At 40.0% G+C, this 23,517-nt stretch overlaps 1 protein-coding gene across 4 annotated transcripts in view; it reads left to right on the top strand.

The window, feature by feature from the left end:
* Positions 1 to 23,517, top strand: part of piezo2b (piezo-type mechanosensitive ion channel component 2b) — a 762,691-nt gene that overhangs the window by 309,876 nt on the left and 429,298 nt on the right. For all 4 annotated transcript variants that reach the window (XM_072569838.1, XM_072569835.1, XM_072569837.1 and 1 more), the window contains exon 4: positions 18,740 to 18,782. In XM_072569838.1, coding sequence (XP_072425939.1) covers positions 18,740 to 18,782 — 43 coding nt within the window. The remainder of the gene's footprint in view (positions 1 to 18,739; positions 18,783 to 23,517) is intronic.

Raw genomic sequence — 23,517 nt, forward strand, 5'->3', positions numbered from 1 at the left:
CTGGCCTTTCAACCACAGTAGGCATCACTCCCACTTGTGATCCAATTATATCATTCCTAAGGATAAACTGTACCTCTGGAACAGAGAATTACTCTATTGCCACTACTTCAATACTTTTGACTGGATTCTCCAACTTTATCTTATACAATATAACACTACTCTCCTCACCATGAATTCCACATATTGCTACCTTTTCTGGCAATACTCTTTCCCCAAGTACATACCTCCTCATTTCTCACCAGCAAAGATTGTCTTGCTCCCACCCAGATTCATGCCCCTGTCCTGTCCCTGTAACCCTGCATTTGCCATGGCTAATCTACCTAACCTACACATCCCTGGACACATAAGGCAACTTAGCATGGCCAATCCCACTAACCTGCACATTTTTGGACTGTGGGAGGAAGCTAGAGCATTTGAAGGAAACCCACGCAGACACAGGTAGAATGTGCAAACTTCTTATATGTAATACTTAGCTTATGATTCAATTACGTGTCTCCAATGTGTTTTTACTGATCGCAGTGAAGTCATAGGCCCTACAGTGTGCAAGCAGGCCATTTGGCCCATCATATCCAAACTGACCCACTAAAGAGCACCTCACCCAGACTGTACCCCCTTCACTATCCCGGTAACCATGTACTTCCCATGGCTATCCCATCTAGCCTGCACACTATGGGCAATTTAGCATGACCAATCCGCCTAGCCTGCACATCTTTGGACTGTGGGAGGAAACTGGAAACCCATGCAGACACTGGGAGAATGTGCAAACTCCACACAGACAGTCGCTCAAGGCTAGAATTGTACCTGGATCTCTGGTGCTGTGAGGCAGCAGTGCTAAACCCTGGGCCACCAAAGTCAAAGTAAGCATGCAGTTTAAAAGCACAGGATGATAGAAATGGGTATTTACAAGTCTGAAAAATGACTGTTCCTTGATCTGATTTTCACCTCAATATCATCTTGCATAGTAATTATGTGCTTTTTCATCTCAATATCATTTTGCGTAGTAATTATCTCTTTATCAACATCACTCCTCTGTGAATCTGGTGGAGTTTGGTTGCGAACCAACAACATTTACTTGATCGAATTGATTTGAGACAAACAGATTATTTATACCATTACACTTAATTTGTGAAAGCTCTTATTGAGTTCCTCTGATAACTTCTTCAGGCGTGCACAGAGGTTCTCTGGGTGGAATAATTTTTCTTTGTCTTTGATTTTTTTCTAGCATGTTTCACAGACTTGGGAAGTGTTGCAGTATTTAATGTTTTTTAGTGGGGAGCACCATAGACACAGTTTCGATCAGAATGCATTTACAAGACTGATCTTATGTGCTAAGTCTGTCTACTTTTCATGCAGTTCATAATTCAGCATTTTCAGTTTTGATATTATGTTTGTAAGGAACCCAAAATTATGCAACCATGGATTGTTGTCAGTTCATTGCACACCCTATTCCTTGATTTACAAAAATTGACAATTTCAGGCATCAGATCTAACTTTTGCAGGACCTTCTCTCAGCTTAATTATGCCAGCATAGAGGAATAGTTCACATGAGGTAGCATTGAGCTTGTTTGAATAAGGATTGGAGCAAGAACTTTTATTACATTTCGTATAGTCCATAATTTCTACTTGAAAATGGATGCTGCTTCACATAGTACTAATTCATGAAGGAGGGGAAATTAAGCGAATTTCTGCCATATACAAAAAAAATGGCATTTGCATCAATCATGGCTGATGCACTGTCAGTTGTGATGGAGACCAGTTTTTTGAATGGAATGTTTTTCTCAAACATATATTTTTTGGATTCATTGTGGGTGGTGATGGACTTAATTTTATGTAACAAAGCTGGGCAAGTGATCGAAGTATTAGTGGGGAAATATTTTGTAGACAGCGATCATAAGCCCATTATCAAATTTGTTATAGAAAAGATCATAGAATCCCTACAGTGTGGAAACGAGCCATTTGGCCTGACAAGTCTGCACTGACCCTCCAAAGAGTAACCCATCCAGACCCATTCCCCTACCCTATTATCCCCTGACTAATACACCTAACCTACACAATTTAGCATGCCCAATTCACCTGACCTACACATCTTTGGATTGTGGGAGGAACCCGGAACACCCGGAAGGAACCCACACAGGCACAGGGAGAACATGAAATCTCCACACAGACAGTCGCCTGAGGTGTGAATCAAACCCGGCTCCCTAGCACTGTGAGGTAGCAGTGCTAGCCACTGAGTCACCATGCCACCCCATGGACCATACTAGAAAAAAAATCAAAGACAAAGAAAAGGACAAGAATGCATCTGAAATCAAAGTTCTAAACTGGGAGAGAGCTGATTTTAATAGGTCAGATATGATTTGATGAGAGTGGGCTGGGAGCATATGCTTTCAAGTAAATTTGTCTTAGAAGAGTGGGATGCAGTTAAGAAGAAAATATGGATAGAATAGGGCCAACATATTTCACAAAAGGTGAGACTACCAAATCCTATGAACTCTGGATATGGAGGGATATGCAACATCGGATTAAAATAAAAAGGGAGATTTTTGGCAGATACTAATAGGCCCAAACAACAAAAGCCCAAGAGGAATATAGAATGTGCAAAAGGGAACTTGAAAAGGACATTAAGATAATTGAAAAGGGACATGAATGAATTTTGGTAGATAAAATAAAAGAAAGTCCTTAGTTATTTAAAAGAATAATGGGGATAAAGTAGGGCAGATTCACGGCCACAGTGGTAATTTGTGTGCAGAGCCAAAAGAAGTAGACGGAGTTCTAAATTAATACTTTGTGTCGGTGTTCACTTGTAAGATGGACAATATTGGTATATAAATCAGGGATAAAGTCAGTGATAAGTAGTGAGGAGGATATCTTTAAATTATAGGAAGATATAAAGGGTAGTCAGAAGGGCTAATCCGTGGCAAATGGAATTCAATTGCATTAATTGTGAAGTGATGTACTTGGGCAGGAAAAACAAGACAGGGAATATACAATGAACAGATAGGACCCTGGAAAGCATTGAGTACCAGATGGACCTTGATGTGTATGTACCCCAATCCCTGAAGGTAGCAGGACAGGTGAAAAAGGTGGTCTAAAAGCATTTGGTACACTTGCCTTTATTACTTGATGCATCAGACCAGGGAGGATAGACAGGAACTGTATAAAACATTTGTTGGGCTACTGCTAGAGTGTTGGATGCAGTTCTGGAATCCATATTGCAGGAGGGATGTGATAGCACTGGAGATGGTACAGAGATTTGCTAGGAAGTTGCATGAGCTGGATTATTTCATTTGTAAGAGAGATTGGACACACTGGTGTTGGTTTCCTTTAGCAGAGGAAATTGAGAGGGGACATAATTGAGACGTATAAAATTATGAGGAGCATACATATGCCAGACAGGAAGAAACCTTTCAGTTTAATGATGGGATAAATGATGAGGGAGCATAGATTTAATGTAAGGTGTAAAAGATTTAGGAGAGATGAGAAAAAAACAATTTCACCCAAAGGTGGTAGGAATCTAGAACTCACTGCCTGTAAGGGTGACAAAGGTAGGAACTGTCATGACATTTAATAAGAATTTAGATGTGCACTTGTGATGCAAAGGCACACTAGAATATTGACCAAATAGTGGAAAATGGATTTAAATAGATAGGGTTTTTTTTATCAATATGAGTGCTGCTGACCACCATGATTCAATTCCTTGACTAATGTGCCCTACTTCATCCCTCATTATTGTCATTTCTTGTTATTTGTTTAAGAGGCTAAAGGATGAGAAGATCCTCTTTAGTTGTCATGTCCTGAACGGCCACAATGCAAAAAAGCTGGGCTGTGTTCGTCATGTCGGTGGTTCATTGAAGTGCTGTGAGAAGCATTCTCAGACCTTCAGAATTTGCTGTACATACTGAAAGATGTTTTTGGAGAAAGATTCTACTTGTCTTGCTACTATGGAAGCACCAAGTGACATGTTTAGGATTGCCATAATTATTTCTTCTTTGTTCTTACAGGTTCAAAATAAGGAGTCAGCAGCCATAATCATTTTTTTCTTTAAATAATTTGCCATCTCTGAATGATTTATTCTGTTTTTCTAAAAAATGGCAAACACAAAATGATGCTTCAATATGGATGCTAGCTTTTGCAGTTGATTTAGAAAAAATGATTGTTGTGCTTTTAAAATGACCTTCAGCTCATTAACTTTCTTTGTCTGAATCATGCTGTTAAAGTGACAGCTCTCCTTGAGTTTACTGTGCATCATCATTGTGTGATGTCTTTCCAAATTCCCTGTTTTAATATTTGATTTGGTGAGGTAATGGCCTTGTTGCACTAGTCATAAGAGTTATAATGTAGAGACCCAGCTAATGTTCTGGGGAACCTGGGTTTGAATCCCACCATGTCAGATAGTGGAATTTGAATTCAATAATAATCTGGAATGAAGGATTTAATGATGATAATGAAGACATTGTCAATTGTTGAAAAAAAACCCAGTTCATTAATGTACTGTAGGGAGGGAAATCTGCCTCCCTTAACTGGCCTAGTTTACATGACTCCACACCACAATAATGTGGTTGATTCTCAACTGCTCTCTGGGCAATTAAGATTGGGCAGTAAATGCAGGTCCAATCAGTTATGCCCACATCCCAAGAATGAAAACAAAATTTGGTGATGCTCAAAAGAAATGTTCTTTTCTTTTACAGTTATGAACTGTCATGTGAAAGTTGTACATTTTTGGTTTCCTTTTATATGGTCCAGGTGCATCACTTGACATCATTACTTTACTTTGTAGTTCATGATGCCACTTTGCCTCTGGTCACAATGCAGGTGTCTTCTGGATCTGCACCTCTGAACACCAGAATGTTGCTGGCTACCTTCATGTGTGGAAGCACAGGAGGTCATGATGCCTACTATCAAGTCTACAATCATGATTTGTTTCTGTGAACATTTGTTTGTTTTAAGTTGCTGAAATACTTGATGTGGGGCACGACAACATTCCCAAAAATGTTTCTTTATCCTGCAAGGACCAGTTAGATAAGTCACTGAAAAAAAACTGCAAGGTCTGCAGAAGACAGACAGGAGAACAGAGTAGGTGAGCTGCTATTGCAGATTCCTCAGTGACATTGTGGGCCAAATAGCCTCGTAGGATTCTAATCAGTTCCTAGTCCATTTTTTTCCCTTTTTTTTGAACTGCCACCACAAAGCTTACTTTATCATGCAATAATAGTCTATTTGGACTGAGTTGAAACATGGTGCAACAAGCTGGCAAAGTCTGTTAACAGCTTGCACTTTATCTTTTATCGTCACATGGTTTATGGAAGCACAAGTTCAAGGGGCAGCTTGGAAACACAGGCAGACATTGAAATTAACTGTCAGTGAACAGTGGCATTGACTGTCAGAAACTCTGTGATTGATCAGTCATAGAGTCATAGGGATATACTGCATGGAAACAGACCCTTCAGTCCAAATCGTCCATGCCAACCAGATAGCCTAACCAAATCTAGTCCAGATTTGGACTGGGGTGTACAAAGTCAAAAATAACACACCAGGTTATAGTCCCATTTGCCAGCACTTAGCCCATATCCCTCTAAACCTTTCCTATTCGTATACCCATCCAGATGCCTTTTAAATGCTGTAATTGTACCAGCCTCCACTGCTTCCTCTGGCAGCTCATTCCATACATGCACCACCCTCTGTGTAAAAATGTTGCCCCTTAAGTCTCTTTTATATCTTTCCCCTCTCACCCTAAACCTATGCCTTCCAGTTCTGGACTCCCTCACCCCAGGGAAAAGACTTTGTCTATTTATCCTATCCACGCCCCTCATGATTTTATAAACCTCTGTAAGGTCATCCCTAAGCCTCCAAGATACACGGAAAACAGCTCCAGCCTATTCAGCCTTTCCCTATAGCTCAAATCCTCCAACGCTGTCAACATCCTTGTAAATCTTTTCTGAATGCTTTCAAATTTCACAACATCCTTCTGATAGATCATAAAACGATCACAATATATTTGCTGGACACCATCATGCGAAAGTAATAGTAGTACTGCCTCAACAATGTACCTTACTTTATCAGAAAACCACAAACTGCTCCTGAACAAGCCACTCGTATCGTTCCTCTGAGTTACAATGCCAAATAAGGAGATAATTCTTGCTGTGAATTCACTCAGTCTTGTGAGTGTTCAGTGCTCAGATTCTACGGAGTCATATTGTGGTGTATTCTTACAGCCAAGAGCTAGATTTGAAAGAAGATCCCAAAAGTAACAACCTATCACTTCTCACTATGTTTCTGGACAATATAGAAGTGAAACAACTTTACCATCTCTGACCAATGAGTTTTCCAAAATATGGGCTGGATCTTCATTTTAGAGTCAGACAGGAGGGGACAGGAAAATTCATAACTTATTGTGCCCACCTTGTGGAAAAGAATTCCTGCAAAATTGTGATTTTTCTTCTGGGATTGTAAGAATTACCAACTCCATAATCTGAATTGACTTTGCAACTGGGGCTGCTGAGTGCCAAGACAATCTGTTTTAATGGCTTTCCTTGCACACTGAGACTTTGTTTCTGTGTGTAATGAAAGCAATAGAACAGAAAACAGTCCTCACCCTACACCTTTCAGACCCCATCACCTCCCATGTCCCATCCATGCCAGCCTAGCTGCTTCATATCCTCATGGTCCTTCATATTCTACATTTTAATTTATACCTCTTATCTCAACTGACATGATCCTTCATGTCTTCCATACGAATATTTGCCTTTGCAACCATCCCAAATGTCCTCTCATAACCTTCATGCTAACTTATAGTTTTTCCATGCTGATTAAGCTGATACAAATGCTGCACCAAGCTAACTAAACCTATATTACCAATGGCATCAAAAAGTTAATTCATATTTTTCATAAAAACAAATCTGCATTTACTACAGACACATAAGTGTCAAACTGCCAGTAATGCATTAAATCAACAGCAAAAACTCTTTATCTCTTTAACTCTGTATCTCTTTATCTTATATAAGCAAACATTATACAATTGATAAGTAGATGTAAGAGAAAGAAACTGTCAATCAAGAAATGTTTCCCCCTTGGATGGAGCTATTTCAACAGATTAATGGATGACTGGACTTTGTTATGAATTCTTGGCTGAGGATGAGAGGACCTAATATCTTCTAAAACAACTGTGACAAAGTCTGAGAGAACTAAGCTGGGCCATCTAAGCAGTATATGTAAGAAATCCTGTACCTTTTTGGCCACCTAATCACTACTGCCAGGATTGGCATCTGTCTCCCATGCAAGTATCATATAGTTCAGGGCATCTTTTATGAAGGTGACATTGAAACATTTCTCAATCCGAGCTATTCACCTTTGTAGCAGAATCCTGTGATATTTTATTTGCTTTAATGAAGAACCATTGTCATATTTGGTAGTGTTGTATTCTTGTTTTCATGTAAATTAAATATTTGCTGTAGGTTTACAGTTCTTTCTGTTGGAACTAACCCAAGAAGTAACTGTAATATGGTTCAAAACAGTTTCCATCACCTGCCTTCTTTTTTTTTCATCGTAGGAGGTTAGCTTTGCTGCCTGAGCCAATGCCTAGTTGCCTTTGAGAAGGTGATGGTGAACTGTTGTGTTGAACTGCTATAATCCATTTAGTTTAGGTAAATCCACAATGCCTTTAGGAAGAGAGTTTCAGGATTTTTACCCAGTTACAGTGAATGAATAGTAATATATTTAGAAGTCAGGATGTTGAGTGACTTGGAGGGGAGCTTCAAGGTCATGGTATTTCCATGTATCTGGTGTCCTGCCCTTTAGGTGGTTGTGATTGTCAGGTTGAATGTTGCTATTTAAGGAGCCTTGGTAAATTTCAGCAGTGCTTTGGTAGTACTCACTGCTGTTACTGAATGACATTGGAGGACACACTACATGTTTGTAGATGTGGTGACACGCAAGTGGGCTGCTTTGTCCCAGATGATGTCAAGCTTCTTGAATGTTTTTGCAGCTATGCTCATCTCAGCAAATGAGTATTTTACCAAGACTATGCTCCTGAGTCATGCTTTGTATATAGTAGATAGGCACTGGGGAGTCAACAGGTCAGTTACTCACTGTAGGATTCCTAGCCTCTGACTTGCTCTTGTAGCCACAGCATCAGTATGGCAAGTCCAGGTTAGTTTCTGGTCAATAGCAATCTCTGGGACATTGATAGTAGGTGAAGTCAGTGATGGTAACACCAGTGAATGTCAAGGGGTGATGGTTGCATTCTGTTTTGTTGGAAATGGTCATTGTCTGGCACTTGCATGGTGTGAATGTTACCTGCCACTTCATAGCCCGAACTTGGATATTGTCCAAGTCTTGCTGCATTTAGACATGCACTGCTTCAGTATCTGAAGAGTCACAAATGGTGCTGAACATTGTGCAATCATCAGCAAACATCCTACTTCTGTGAGGTATTGCATTTTGGTAATACAGGCAAGGACAGGACTTATATAATTAATGATTGGGCCCTGGGTCGTGTTGTAGGACAGACAGACTGAGGGGTTCAGATGCATAATTCCTTGAAATTTGTGTCACAGGTAGACAGGGTGGTTAAGAAGGCATTAACATGCTTGCCTTTATTGCTCAGACCTTTGGGTATAGGAGTTCGCATGTCATATTGAGGTTGTATGGGATATTGTGTGCAGTTCTGGTTGCCCTGATATATTAAGGATATTATTAAAGTTGAGAGGGTTCCAAGAAGATTTATCAGGATGTCACCTGGAATAGAGGGTTTGATATATAAAAATAGACTGGAAAGCTGAAACTTTTTTCACTGTAATGTTGAAGGTTGAGAGATGGCCTTCTAGAAATTTATGAAATCATGAGGGGGATAGATAAGGTGAATGCCAAGCTTCTTCCTTTTGGCATAGAGAGTGGTTCACGTGTTGAATGAACTTCCAAAGAAAGTGATGGATGCAGGTACTTTTACCATATTTAAAAAACATTTGCATAAGTTCATGAATAGAATGGTTGGGAGGGCTATGGGCCAAGCATAGGCAGCTGGGATTAGTTTAGTTTCGGAACATGGTCAATGTGGACCCGAAGAGTCTGTTTCCATGCTTTATGACTCTATGATTCGATAACCTGATTTTCCAAGTCCACCTGCATACTGAAGTCCCCCATGATTATTGTCATAGTGCCTTTCTTACATGCTTTTACTGTCTCCTGATTCATTTTCTTCCCTATATCCTGACTACTGCTAGGATGCCTGTATACAATTCCTGTCACGGTCCTTTTTCCTTTGCGCTTCCTCAACCCTTCCCACATAAATTCTATGCCTCCCAATTCTATACCACTTCTTGCTATTCATCTAATTTCTTACAAACAAGGCAACACCATCCCCTGTACTGGATTAGTGGTGCTGGAAGAGCACAGCAGTTCAGGCAGCATCCAACGAGCAGCGAAATCAACGTTTCGGGCAAAAGCCCTTCATCAGGAATAAAGGCAACACCATCCCCTGTGCCCATCTTCCTTTTGGTAGGGCAGGTATCCTTGGATACCAAGTTTCCAGCGCTGATCCCTTTGCAAACACATCTCTGTGGTACCCACAAGATCGTACCTGCCAATTTCATTCCACGCTACAAGCTAATTTATTCTTAATACTACATGCATTTACGTACAACATCTTCAGTCCTGCATTGACTGCCTCCCTTCTCATAGTTGTTGCCTTTGCCTGAAGTTAAATTCCTGACCCTTTTCATATACTCTGTCCTATTACTTGTTCTAGAAATTTTAACCTCTACTGAGCTCTCTGCCTATTTTTTTCATATTTTTCCATGCAACTGAACCCGTCCTCCCACCATTTTGGTTAAAGCCCTATCCACAGTTATGTGATTCACAAGACCATTGGACCCAACAAGATTCAGGTGGAGCTCATCTGATCGGAATAGCTCCTTCCATCCCCAGTTGCCTGAGTTGGGGCAGTTCAGCTTTGAAGAGAGACGACACATGCTGGGGTTGTTCTCCTTCAAGCAGAGAAAGCTGAAGCGGAATCTGACTGTGCAAAGCTCTGAGGGATATGAGTGGGGTTGATAGAGAGAAAGGAGAAAATGAGGACTGCAGATGCTGGAGATCAGAGCTGAAAATGTGTTGCTGGAAAAGCGCAGCAGGTCAGGCAGCATCCAAGGAGCAGGAGAATCAACGTTTCGGGCATGAGCCCTTCTTCAGGAAACTGATAGGGAGAAACACTATTCCCCTCAGTAGAAAATGTTTTTCACTGCCTAAAAGATTGGTATAGATAGGAATCCTCAAGATATTTAACAACTATTTAAGTAACACTTGAAATGCCATAGCATACAAGGCTATGAGCCAAGTGCTGGAAATTTGGACTTAAATAGATAGATATTTAATAACTTGCATGGACACATTAAGTCAAATGGCCTATTTCTGGCTGCAAAAACTTTGACTCTTTAACATCTTTTTAGGAAAAGAGTTCTAAAGACTGAGAACCTCATGTCTGGTTTAAATCAGTGACCCCTGATTTTTAACAGTGACATCTGGTTTAGATTCTTCCACAAACAGAAACATCTTCTCCACATCTACCTTGTCAAGCCACCTCAGGATCTTGTATGTCTTATAAAGGTACCTGTTTCTTTCCTAAACTCCAGTGGATGCAAGGGTCATTTATCTAACCTTTCCTCATAAGATAACCCATTCATTCCAGATATTAGTCTAGTAATCTTATCTTTTTACCCATTTATGGGATACGTGAGTGTTGTTTGCTGGCCAGCCAGCATTTATTGCCTGACCCTAGTTGCCCTTAAGAAGATGGTGGTGAACTGCCTTCTTGAACAGCTTCAATCCACGTGCTGTGGGTTGACCACAATGCCGTTAGGGAGGGAGTTCTAGGATTCTGACCCAGTGACAATAAAGCAATGGCAATATATTTCCAAGTCAGGATGGTGAGTGGATTAATGGGAACTTCCAGGTGGCCGTCTTTCCGTGTATCTGCTGCCCTTGTACTTCTAGATAAAAGTAGTTGGGGGTTTAGAAGGATCCAAGGATCTTTGGTGAATTTCTGCTGTACATAGTACACACTGCTGCTACTGAGTATTGGTGGTAGATTGGTGGTGCCAATCAAGCAGACTGCTTTTTCCTGAATGGTGCTGAGCTTCTTGAATGTTGTTGGAGCTGCACTCATTGAGCAAATGGGGAGTATTCCATTACATTCCTGACTTGTGCCTTGTGAATGATGGTAAAGTGGCTTTGGTAAAATGGAGTATGCAACATCTATATTCTCAGGTCACATGCTATGATATAGTGATGACATCATTAGCATTTCTCTGAAAGGCATTCAGACATACTGATCGTGAAACATTAGTACACAACAGCCAGAAACAAGGTTGACTATACACCTGTTTTACGTGACTTCTGCTGAAGTCATGTCCTATGGGAGCTGTAAAATCTATCTCTTGGCTACTGGAAGAGCCAGACTTACTCATTAACATCTATGGATTTTATCTCCAATACAACTCAGTGATTTTAATCTGACTAGATTCGAAGTGCTCATTTTAAAAAGCCAGAGTTGACAAAACATAGCATGTGCAACTCATAATTGAGGACAAAAAAACATACAATGCTAACAGATGGCTAATATAAACAGAAAGCACTACAGAAACTTAACAAGTCTGGCAGCATCTGTAGAGATAGAAATCGATTTAATGTTTTGATTCTAATATGTCTCTAATTTGCTTCCTGTGTTGTAAAACAACACTTCTTTTGGTTGCTTGTTAATTGCTTGTGCGTGGAAACCATTCATTATTCTATAGTTTGTTTAGGACATTTATTTCAGTGCTTGAATAGCCCATCCTGTTTTTTTCTAGTCATCAGTATAATGATAAGGTGATGATGATAATCATAGTAGTGACAGTTTCTTTCACTGTTCCATAGAATTACTATTTTCTTTGATATAATGCCAGTACTTTATATTTTGGAATCTGCACTCTCTAATATTTATAAATATTTATGCATGCACAAAAAATTCACAATAGGAGGAATCTATGTGTTGAAAAGACATGATCATGTTGAGAGTATTGTTCAAAGCTTTGGTACAAAATAATCATTTTTTTTTAGCCTGGCCAGCTTTTATTATCCATTCCTAATTGCCCAGAGGGCATTTAAGAGTCGTCCATATTACTGTGGGTCTAGCGTAACATGTAGGTCAGACCAGGTAAGTATGGCAGTTTTTTTCCCCTAAAGGGCATTAGTGAACAAGATAAGTTTTTCTCCAGCATTAAACAATAGTTTCATGGTCATCATTAGAGTTTCAATGATGGGCTGGCAACAATAGAGGTGTTGGAAGGGATCATGAGAACATCCAATGCTCATGCTGACAAAACTAATTTTAAGAAAAGGTAAATTACTAAATTGTAATCATGCGAACACATTATATAATGGTCAATTGTAATTTTAATTAATGCATAATTGTCCCACCTGCTGAATGCAGTGAGCTGAGATTGAAAGAGAAAATGATACGTGTATGACAGCCCCTAAATAGAGACACTAAAATTATAATGAAGAGGTTCTATCTGAAACTGAACCTGTTGTTTTGCTTTCAAATTTTGATGGTTTTACTGGATTGGGGCATGTCTTATACAGTTAATAGCAGAGCCCTGGGGAGTACTGCCGAACAAAAAGACCTAGGGGTGCAAATACATAATTTCTTGAAAGTGGAATCACAGGCAAACAGAGCAGTAAAGAAGACATTTGGCATACTTGCCTACATCAGTCAAATCATGTTACAGCTATAGAAGTCATTAGGAAGGCCACACTTGAAGTACTGTGTAGAATTTTGAGTTATAAGAAGAGGTTGGATATGCTGGGACCTTTTTCCCTGGAGCATAGGAGGCTATGGGGTGACCTTAGAGACGTTTGTAAAATAATGCGGGACATGGTTAAGGTGAATAGCCAAGGTCTTTTACCAAGGGTAGGGGAGTCCAAAACTAGAAGGTATGGATAACTAGAGGGCATAGGCTTGAAGTGAGAGATGAAATATTTAAAAGGGACCTGAAGGGCCAGCCTTTCTTTACACCTCAAAACTTCCATACACAGCAACACTATGGTAAATCTCTTCTGAACCCTCTCCAGCTTAAAAATATCGTTCCTACAACTGAGCAACTGAAGTGGTAGAAGCTCTGGTATGATTACAACATTTAAAAGACATTTGGACACGAGATGAATAGGAATGCTTCAGAGGAAAATGACCTAAATGCAAGAAAATGGGATTAGGTCATTTTAAGAAACATGGTTGGCATAGGTGAGTTGGGCTGAAGAGCCAGTTTCCGTGCTGCCTGACTCTATGACTCTATAATTGTTCCAATTTTTGTCTTTATATGTTTCACATGAGCAGTTTGGCTGAGGTTACAATTGGCTGTGGAAAGCCACAGCATTTGAATTTGAATAACTAAGATTAACCAAAGTTGAACTTGTGCAGGTACTTAGGAAGTGAAAAATGCTTGGTGGGTCTTTTGTAGTGTAGTGCTGGTGTTCCTACCTCTGAGCCAGGAGTCCCAGGTTCAAGTCTTACATGGCGAAAGGGAGTACTGCAGATGCTGGAGTTATCAGAGTCAAGAGTGTGGTGCTGGAATAGCACAGCAGGTCAGGCAGCATCAGAGAACCAGGCAAAAGTCCTTCATCAGAAATAAGGCTGGGAGCTTTGGGGGCTGGAGAGATAAATGGGAGGGTGGGTGATGCTGGGGGGGAAGGTAGTTGTGAATGCAATAGGTGGATGGAGGTGGGGGTAGAGGTGATAGGTTGGAGGGGAAGGAGGAGTGGATAGGTGGGAAGGAAGATGTACAGATGGGACAGGTCATGAGGATGGTGCTGAGCTGAAAGGTTGGAACTGGGGTAAAGTGAGGGCAGGGAAATGAGGAAACTGGTGAAATCTACATTGATGCCATGGGGTTGGAGGGTCCTGAGGCGGAAGATGTGGGGTTCTTCCTCCAGGTGTCGGGTGGTAATGGAGTGGCGATGGAGGAAGTCCAGGACCTGCATGTCCTCGGCAGAGTGAGAGGGGGAGGGCAGAGTGAGAGGGGGAGTTGAAGTGTTCAGCCATGGGGGGTTGATTGGTGCGTGTGTCCTGGAGATGTTCTCTGTAGCGTTCTCTGAAGTAGGCGTCCTGTCTCTCCGATAAAGAGGAGACCGCATCGGGAGCAACAGATATAGTCAATAACGTGTCTTACGTGCTCCAGTGGTGTGTAATATCTCTCATTAGGTTGATTGGAAAATAACTAAGTTAAAAATGCAAAGATTCAATGGAAAATTATTTTTAACATTACAAGAAACTTGAAGTTTTGAAAGACAGGAAACTCTTCAAAATGACTGTACTGGATTTCTGAAAATCCTTGGCAAATTTGTTGATAAAAAGTCCTTACCCAAGCTTCACTACTATGGAATTAGGGCAACTTTATTAAAATGGATTTGGCATGTCTGCATCAGCAGAAGACAAAATGTGGTGTGTATTGGAGGAAATTCTTTCCTTTTCTGGAGACATATTCTCTGGAATGCCACAGGGTGCTCTGTTGGGACCATTACTCTTTTTGATATACAAAAACAACTCTCCCAACAAACTTAAAAAATGTATGACTATTTACAGATGACTGTGGTTTCACGTCAAGATAAAATCATATCATCCAAGGCAAGATTATCTTCTGGATTTGCAAAAACAGTGGGACTAACGGGAGATGGCGTTCAATATTTTAAAATGCTGCATCATGTCCATTACTATCAAAAATGATGCACCAGTAGAATAGAACTAACACGTAGCCTTAAGCCCCATAATCAAATTTTATATTGGGTAGATGTACAGCTGTACCTGGAGTTCATCTTAAATACAATCTCCAGTGAAAATGCTGTATTCAGTGATTAATACTCAAAGCAAACAGGGCTTTTAGATATCTAAGGAGAAATGTTTGGTATTGCAATGAAAGTATCAGAAGTCACATGTATCGGCTAGATTCGCTAAAACAAAAGTCCCCTTTTTCATAATTTATAGCTGTGTTATTTTACCTGATGCCAGCCTACAATTTATCAAACTTGTTGAATTCACATGCACATGGCTGAATTTCCTAAAGTACTTAACAACGAGGGTAATGGCAAAGCAGTTGGTAAAATATGGTCAGAATAAAAACGAGATTCTTGATGTTGAAAAAGAGAGTTTGATTTTTATGCATAATATTTCAACAGCTTGATGAAAATCTCAATAATAAAATGAAGTGCTTCCTTCTCTCCCTTCAGAACATCTTTGTTGCTTCTGGTTTATGCTTAGATGAGTTGAGTTGTTCCTTCTTTTTAGAACTGTGTAATGGTGTCCTCAGACTAAAGGCCTCATATCTTTGAACAAATTATCTGTAGGTTTAGTTTGTTCCATACCTCCTACAATTACAGTTGAGCAAGTTTCACAATATAGTTTGCTGCTTCACATATGCCTTATTGTTAGAAAATGTTAACAATTCTTTCTTGCATGACAAAGTCATGTTTCTTAGTTTATAGTTACAGAGTGGTGAATTTAAAAGTCATGTTCTGTTCTGTTACATAATTTTGCTCACTACAATTTGATTTCACTGGGTGGTTACAGCTAGGATTTTGGATCCATTTAAATGAAGACTTCTATGTGCAGGTGTGTTGTTACAGATCATCAATCACAAAGGACCTTTGCAAGCACTCTTAAAGATTAGTAAGGAATGCAGTTCCCATATTAACCTGTTTCTAATTTACTGACATCTCGCAGAGACCAGTGATTCCCTATATGGTTATTGTCAGTACCTTGCGAATCTTCTTGCTAGTTTCTGTCAGCTCTGGAATCAAAACCAAGTGTCTCTCAAAATGTATTTGTTTTTGTGCTATTTAACTCTGTCCAGCTCAGATATAATATCGGCATCAATTGTGCTTAGCCATCTCTGAGTGTGGAGGACATGTGGTGCATTGAATATTTGAAGGAAGTAACCATTCAAAATATTTGCGATTTATTTTCATCCTCACTTCTACGTCAATTTTTGTATTTTATGGTCTCCTTTCTTCCTCTAATAGCTTTTATATCACTCTCTACCAGAAAACTGTTCAATTTAACTCCTTTTGCTATGCTTTAATTCTTAAGTTCCTCTTTACTGAGCTAGCATCCATCCTTCAAAATAATAATCATCTCTACTGCTTGTTTCTTTCTATCTTATATTCTTCCTACTCATAATCGTGTCCTTTCTTCTTGTAAGATCAATGCCTTCTTAGAATAACATGACCAAAAGTGTAAACTTATTACGTGGTGGGACTGTACCTAAATGCTACTTCATCAATGAATCCAAATGTCCTGTTTATCCAGAAAATGTTGAGATTTAACAAAATTTTATGCCATCAGAGCAACAATAGCATAACTTTTATTTATATAATCTCTTTAGCATAATAAACGTGTGCTTGACAAGAGCATTAAAATAAAGTATGTTGCTCAGCCATAAAAGGAGATAGTAAGTCAGATGAGCACAAGGCTTGTCAAAGAAGTGCATCTTGAAGCAGGAAAGTAAGGCAAAGGGACTGACACTGTTTGGAGGGAATTTCAGAGTATTGGGCATCTGAGCATCTAAAGCCACATATACCAATAGCAGAGGAATTAAAATTATGGATGCTCAAGATACTAAAATTAGAGGAGAGCAGGTATCTTGGAAAGTTGTGGGCTGGAGGATGTTACAGAGATATTCAGTGGCAAAACTATAGAGGGAGTTGAAAACAAGAATGAGAATACGGGTAAGTACGTACAAAAATGTGATCTTGTGTAAGGTATCAGCAGCAAACCATTGTAGGACCTCAAGAGTACAATGTGGAAGTCCATCACATTGAATGTTGGAATAAGTAGTCAAGTTTATTACAGATAGCAAAGGCATGAGTGAAGGGTTCATAGCCAGTAAGAGGGGACAGTGATATTGAATTAGTTGGCCTTAGTAATGGCACAAATATGAGGTTTATAGCTCATCTTGGGGTTAACTGTAAGACCAGCATTGTGAACAGACTGGTTTATCTGAGACTGTTGCCAGAATCAGAGAGGGAGATTATATAGTGAGGCAATGAATAGAATGGAATATCTTTTATTATCATGTGTAATCAAGTAGAGAAGTACTGTAGTATAGTGAAATCTTAGGTACGAAGTACCTAGGTACAAATCTCAGATACAAAAGAGGAACAAAAAATAAAAGTAATTGCATTACTTTACAGTGATTTACAGCATAAGTTAGAAATGTGATATTGTTAAAAGGATAGACAATACAGTCAGATAAACACAAGTTACAAATACGCATTACATTGCAGTAGCTCAGGCAGGGACTTCCACATGTGGTCTGACTGACCGCGCCAAACTCCAGTCTAACAACCTGTCCTCACTCCAATCCAAGCCTCCAGTCTGCTCTGCGCTGGCTCTCAGCTGTTACAAGGTAGGTTTTCTTGGGACTCGCTTCCCTCTGCTGGCTGCTGCTCTGGGGCTCACTTTCCCATGCGGACCGCTGCTCCAGGACTTGCCTCCCCCCACCGGCCACTACTCCTGGACTCACTTACCCAAGCCAGCCTCAGCTCCGGAACTTGCTTTCCTGCTCTGGAACTAGCTTCCCCACTCCGGGATTCACTTTTCCATGCTGGCTTCTGTTCTGGGACTCGCTTACCTGCACCAGTGTCTGCCCCATCAACTCACCTCCGGGATTTGCCAGCGGCAACCTTGAGTTTGGAGTCACCTCCTACAATCCTCTCCAGATAAGTTTAAGTCAAAAGTTGAAAAAAACTCAGAAAAGGAGAAAATAAGAGAAAAAAGGAAAAGAACAGACAGAGCAGAGGAACTCTGGCTGGAATGTCTTACACTGCCACCATCAGAAGTGGGGATTGAAAACAGTTTCAGTCTTCCAAATGTTTAAATGACCTGTGCTTGGAGGGAAACTTACATCTGGTTTGTTTCCAAAAATCTACTGCCCTGTTTCTTCTAGATGCTAGTGGTCACGAATTTAAAGGGTGATGTCTCAGGAGCCTTGGTAAGCTTGTGTTGCACTCCATATCTTCGGAGTGTCAGTGGGGTGTGAATGTTTGTGGATATGGTATTGAACGAATGGGTCGCTTTGTTGTGGATAGTGTCAAACCTCTTGCATATTTTTGGAGCTGTGGCCATCCAGGCAATTGGGGAATATTCCATTATATTCCTGATTTGAGCCTTGTAATGGTGAACAGGTTTTGGGGAGTCAAGAGGTGGGTTACTTGCTGCAGGATTCTTGGCCTCTGACTTGCTCTTGTAACCACAGTATTATTGTGGCAAATCCAGTTCAGTTTCCGGTCAATGGAAACCCCTAGCATGTTGATAGTGAGGGATTCAGTGGTGGTAATGTCATCGAAAGTTAAGGGACTATGGTTAGATTGTCTGTTATTGGAAATGGTCATTGTCTGGATCTTATATGTTACAAATATGACTTGTCAAATTCAGATGTTATTCATGTCTTCCAGTGAACACGAATTGCTTTATTATCAGAGGAATTTCAAATGATGTTGAACATTGTGCAAACACCCATGAACACCCCCATTTCTGATCTTACAATGGAGGGAAAGTGTTTGGTAAAATGGTTGATGATGATTGGGCCTAGGTTAATTGAATCTAGGATCAATTGGAAATTTGTGAATTACTATTTATACTTTGTATGTATCCGTTCAAGTCTTTGAATTCTACTAAGCAATGACTATCATATTTAATTAATTCATGCTTCACTTTTTCTAGGCACAGATTGGGAAAAGAGCTTCCGGCAGATAGGATTTGAAAGGTGAGTTATTTTTTTTTATAGACAGGATTCTTTATGAATAAAACCAAATTGCAATACTACTTATTTTATGAGGTTTGATGTAATGATTTAGTCTGTTTGATGTAGAACAATATGTACTTGATAATTAATTCCCTGGTAATCATATGCAGGTTGCACCCTGTGTGCAAAATGGTATTGGCTTTTTCTATGCAGCCTTGAACATCTTCTTGTTTATTATCACAAAACAAAGTGGATATTTCAGGTGTTGTTTCATTGAGCAGCAAGTTAAAGTGCTTCATTTCAGAGTCAGTTACAATTTGTAATTAATCTATAATGAATGACAGCAGCCTTCAAGACTGTCTGCTAAATTGGATGTTACAATTGTTGACAGATATGCTGAATTTATGGTATTGTCTCTGTACACATCAAATTTTAAGATTTTTTCCAGTGCCCTTGCTTAACCACAATCCAATGGTGTGTAATTTCAGTGCCAAAACTAAACGGTGGCTCAGTGGTTCAATGTTTAGCACTGCTGCCTCACAGTGCCAGGGACACATTGAGGGTTTCTTTTCACCCTCAGGCGACTGTGTTGAGTTTGCACATTCTCCCCATGTCTGCGTGGGTTTCCTCCACGTGCTCTGGTTTCCTCACACAGTCCAAACATGTGAAGACTAGGTAAATTGACAATGGTAAATTGTCCATAATATGTAAGGATGTGTAGGTTGGATAGATTAGTCATGAGAAGTGCAGGATAGGACAGGGGTGAGCGCAGGTGCGGTTGGGATGCTCTTCAGAATATCAATGTGGACTCGATAGGCTAAATGGCCTGCTTTCACACTGTCAGGATTCTATAATAAGCAGAAGGTGTGGATTGTTTGATTTCCAAACCAGCCATCATTTCGTTACATAGAATTGAGCTTTGATCTGATTGCATTACCTTGGGTCATCCATGTCGCCTAAAAAAACTAATTTTTTCATACTACTTTATACCACTACTTTGACAGTAATTTTCCAGAATCTTGTTGAGGCATATATTTTCATGATAAGATATTGATTTCAATTCCTAGTTTTAGGTAGGGGCTTTAAATAATCTATTAAGGCCCCACTATATGATTCTGCAAAAGCTGCTTTTGGAATAAATTGAAGATTGAGGTTGCTCCACTACCTGATATATATGGCATATCTGGCAATAATTGGTGACATATTTATGTCACAGGTAGACAGGGTGGTGAAGAAGGATTTCTACATGCTATATATCCAACAATTTTTGGAAAATTACAACGATGCATCCATTATCTTTATAGCTACTTCTTTTAGAATCCTAGGATGCAAGCTATCAGCCCCAGGGGACTATCTGTCTCTTGTCCCAATGGTTTGTCTCATACCATTTCTTCAGTTATGGTGATTGAACTTTGCAGTGTGCTATGGTGCAGATTCCTCAGAACTCTCATGTCTATTTCCTCTCTAGGCTGCAGTCACAAATCTGGCCATCAGAAAATCTAGACCATTATAAATTCAACTTATTTTCAAAGCAAGTTACAAGCACCCTTAACACCTAAGATATGATCAGGAACTAAACATCTATTGCTTCAATCTCAAGTACGAAAATACTTAACACTATATAAAAAGGCAAGTCTCTACGAGATAATTAAGACAAAGAGCAGAAACATTTCCTGTTGGCCTTCTGGAAGTGAGGATTAAAGGTGATGACTTCTCACATTCAATGAATTTCCTGACAATGAAATAAAATTTTGGACAGCTGGAGAATGTTAGTAAAAGGATGACAAAGGCAAACATTGAAAGACTGCATGGAGGATCTGCAACAATTTTTCATTCCTGTCTGACACATAAATGCCATGGGAAAGGTGGCCTGATCATGGCTAACAAGGGAAATTAGGGCTAATATTAGATACAGTGAAGGAGCATATAAATTGACCAAAAATACTAGCAGACCTGAGGATCGGCAGCAGTTCAGATTTCAGCAAAGGAGGATTAAATTAGTGCTGGGTCCACATTATTTATCATATATGCAGGTGATTTGAATGAGAATTTAGGAGGTATGGTTAGTAAATTTGTGGAGTTTAATTTAGATAAATGCAAGGTATTGCATTTTGATAGGTCAAACCAGAGCAGGACTTCGACAGTCAATGGTAGGGCCCTGGGGAGTGTTATAGAACAAAGGCATCTAGGAATACAGGTTCAGAGCTCCTTGAAAGTGGAGTCACGGGTAGACAGGGTGGTGAAGATGACTTTCAGCATGCTTGACTTCATCAGTCAGAACACTGAGTATGGGGGTTGAGACATCTTGTTGCAGCTGTACAAGATGTTGATAAAGCCACATTTGGAGTACTGCATACAGATCTGGTTGCTGTACTATGGAAAGAATATTGTTAAACTAGCACGAGCATAGAAAAGACTTGCTGGGTTGCTACCTGGTCTGGACAGTTTGAGCTTTAAGGAGAGACTTAATAGGCTGTGACTTTTTTCCCTGAAGGATAAGAGACTATGGAGTGACCTTATAAAATCTATAAAATCAAGAGAGGCATAGATAAGATTGATAAACAACAGCTTTTCCCCATGGTAGGGGAGTCTAAACCTAGAGGGGATAGATGAAAAGGGGATATGAAAGAATCCAGAGGGGCAATTTTTTCATGCAGAGAGTGGTAGAGGAAGACTTGGAGGCGAGTACAATTTTGTCATTTAAGAAACATTTGGACAGGTACATCGATGGGAGAGGCATGGAGGGATATGGACCAAATGTAGGCAAATGGGACAAGATTTATTGTGAAAATTGAGTGCATGGATAAGTTGGACTGAAGGGCCTGTTTCCAAGCTGTAAACCCTCATGAGTCAATGACAGCTGTAAACTGATGGTAGATATCTAATTCTGATTGCAACCTGAATTCTGTTCTTCAGGAATTGGTCATAGACCATCTCACCAGGTTTAACAAAGTGTCCTGTGATCAGTTTTTGATGAAAAAAAACAAGTATGTTATTGCAGAAAATGTGTTAAGTTCGTTCATTGGTAACAAACTCCTGCTAAGGACTATTTTGGAAATTGCTATAAAATGAAAAAATAAATGAAAGTCAGGACCAATATAATAAAGTAATATAAGTAAGCCAAACTAGGGTAAGGGAAGGAGAGTAAAATTAAGATAATGGAAGGAGAGTAAAATTAACGTAAGTGAAGTCAGTTTAAGACTAGGACTAGGGTATAGTAAGGAACTCTGTCACATGTGTTACATGACCTGTAATATGTGGAAAATCTGAGGCACTGCTGACAGTCTGCATGAACACATCTGCACGAAGTGCCAATATCTTGATCAGCTTGAGCATTGGCTGACGGTCAACAGTGCATGTTTGATGCTAGGAATTACATGGATAGTCATGGACACTCTGCAGTTTAAGCAAGTGCAGTCAAAAGGAAATGGGATGACCGTCAGTCAGAAGAAGAGTGGCAGACAAACAGGAAAGCCCCAAGCACACCTCACTCAAGCAGATTTTTCATGTAGAGTGATGGTTCCTCTTGAGAGTGCAGTCAGAGACGAGCTGCTCAAGAGAAGAGCAGGAACAAATGAAGAACAATAATGATAGGTAATTCACTATTGAGGAGTACATACAGGCATCTCTGCAGCCACAGAAGTGATTCCAACATGATTTTGGGGTCAGGATTAAGGATGTCACGAGCATCTGCAGTGTATTCTGAAGTCGGGGAGAAGCACTCAGAGATCGTGGTTGACACTGGGGCCAAGAACATAGGTAAAAAGAGGGATGAGAACAAAGAACAAAGAAAATTTATAGCCCAGAAACAGCCCTTCGGCCCTCCAAGCCTCAGGTCCTGCATCAAGAATTTAGGGACCCAGGTAGCATCTAGGATTTAACCTAGGATCTAGATTGAAAAACTAGGACCTCAAAGTTTGTAATCTCTTGATTACTTCTAGTGCCATGTGCTAGTCAGTATAGAAATAGGTGGATAGAACAGATGAAAACAAGTGTGTCTGAAGATTTGAGCACAAGAGAGGGCTTTAGGTTCCTGGATTATTGGGTTCATTTCTGGTGAAGGTGAGACTGCTGTGACATGAATTCTTCTGCAAGTAGGTGCTTCTGTCTGATGGGTTACACCTGAACCATAATAGGGCCAACCTCCTTGCAGAGACGTTTCCTACTCTGGTTGGTGTAGGTTTAAAATAATTTGGTGGGGAGGTGGGATATATAGGGGAAGGGGTCTGATGCTCAGATGTGTAAAGAAGAAGAACCAAGTCAGTCTAGAAGGCAGTGCGAATTAGCCAAGACACAAGGAAACACAATAATGCTGGTTGGCACTTATTTTAATGAAATGGTTTTGCAAGTAAGACAGATGAGTGGAGAGTGCTGATTAACACATGGGGATGTAATACCATGATTATCATGAAATCGCGGATGAGGGAGGGATAGGATTAGCAGCTCAGCATTCCAATGCATAGACTCTTTAGGCAAGATGGGGAGGTTTGGGAGGTGGGGATTATAAAAGAGGAAGTGGTGTTACAATCTTGATCAAAGAAACAATTTCTGCAGTGAGAAGGAATGATACCTTCGAAAGCTCCTCAAATGAGGCCCTAAGGGTTGAACTTAAAATGGAAACAATAACTTTGCTGAAGATCTGGGAGGGACAGAAAGACAAATATGTTAGCAAATCTCAGAGAATTGTAAAAATAATAGGGTAGTAGCTGCATATAACCCTATTATTTATACTTTCAACTTCCCCAGTCTTAACTGT

This window comes from Chiloscyllium punctatum, chromosome 5 (assembly GCF_047496795.1).
Source record: "Chiloscyllium punctatum isolate Juve2018m chromosome 5, sChiPun1.3, whole genome shotgun sequence".
In the NCBI taxonomy this organism is placed as follows: Eukaryota; Metazoa; Chordata; class Chondrichthyes; order Orectolobiformes; family Hemiscylliidae; genus Chiloscyllium; species Chiloscyllium punctatum.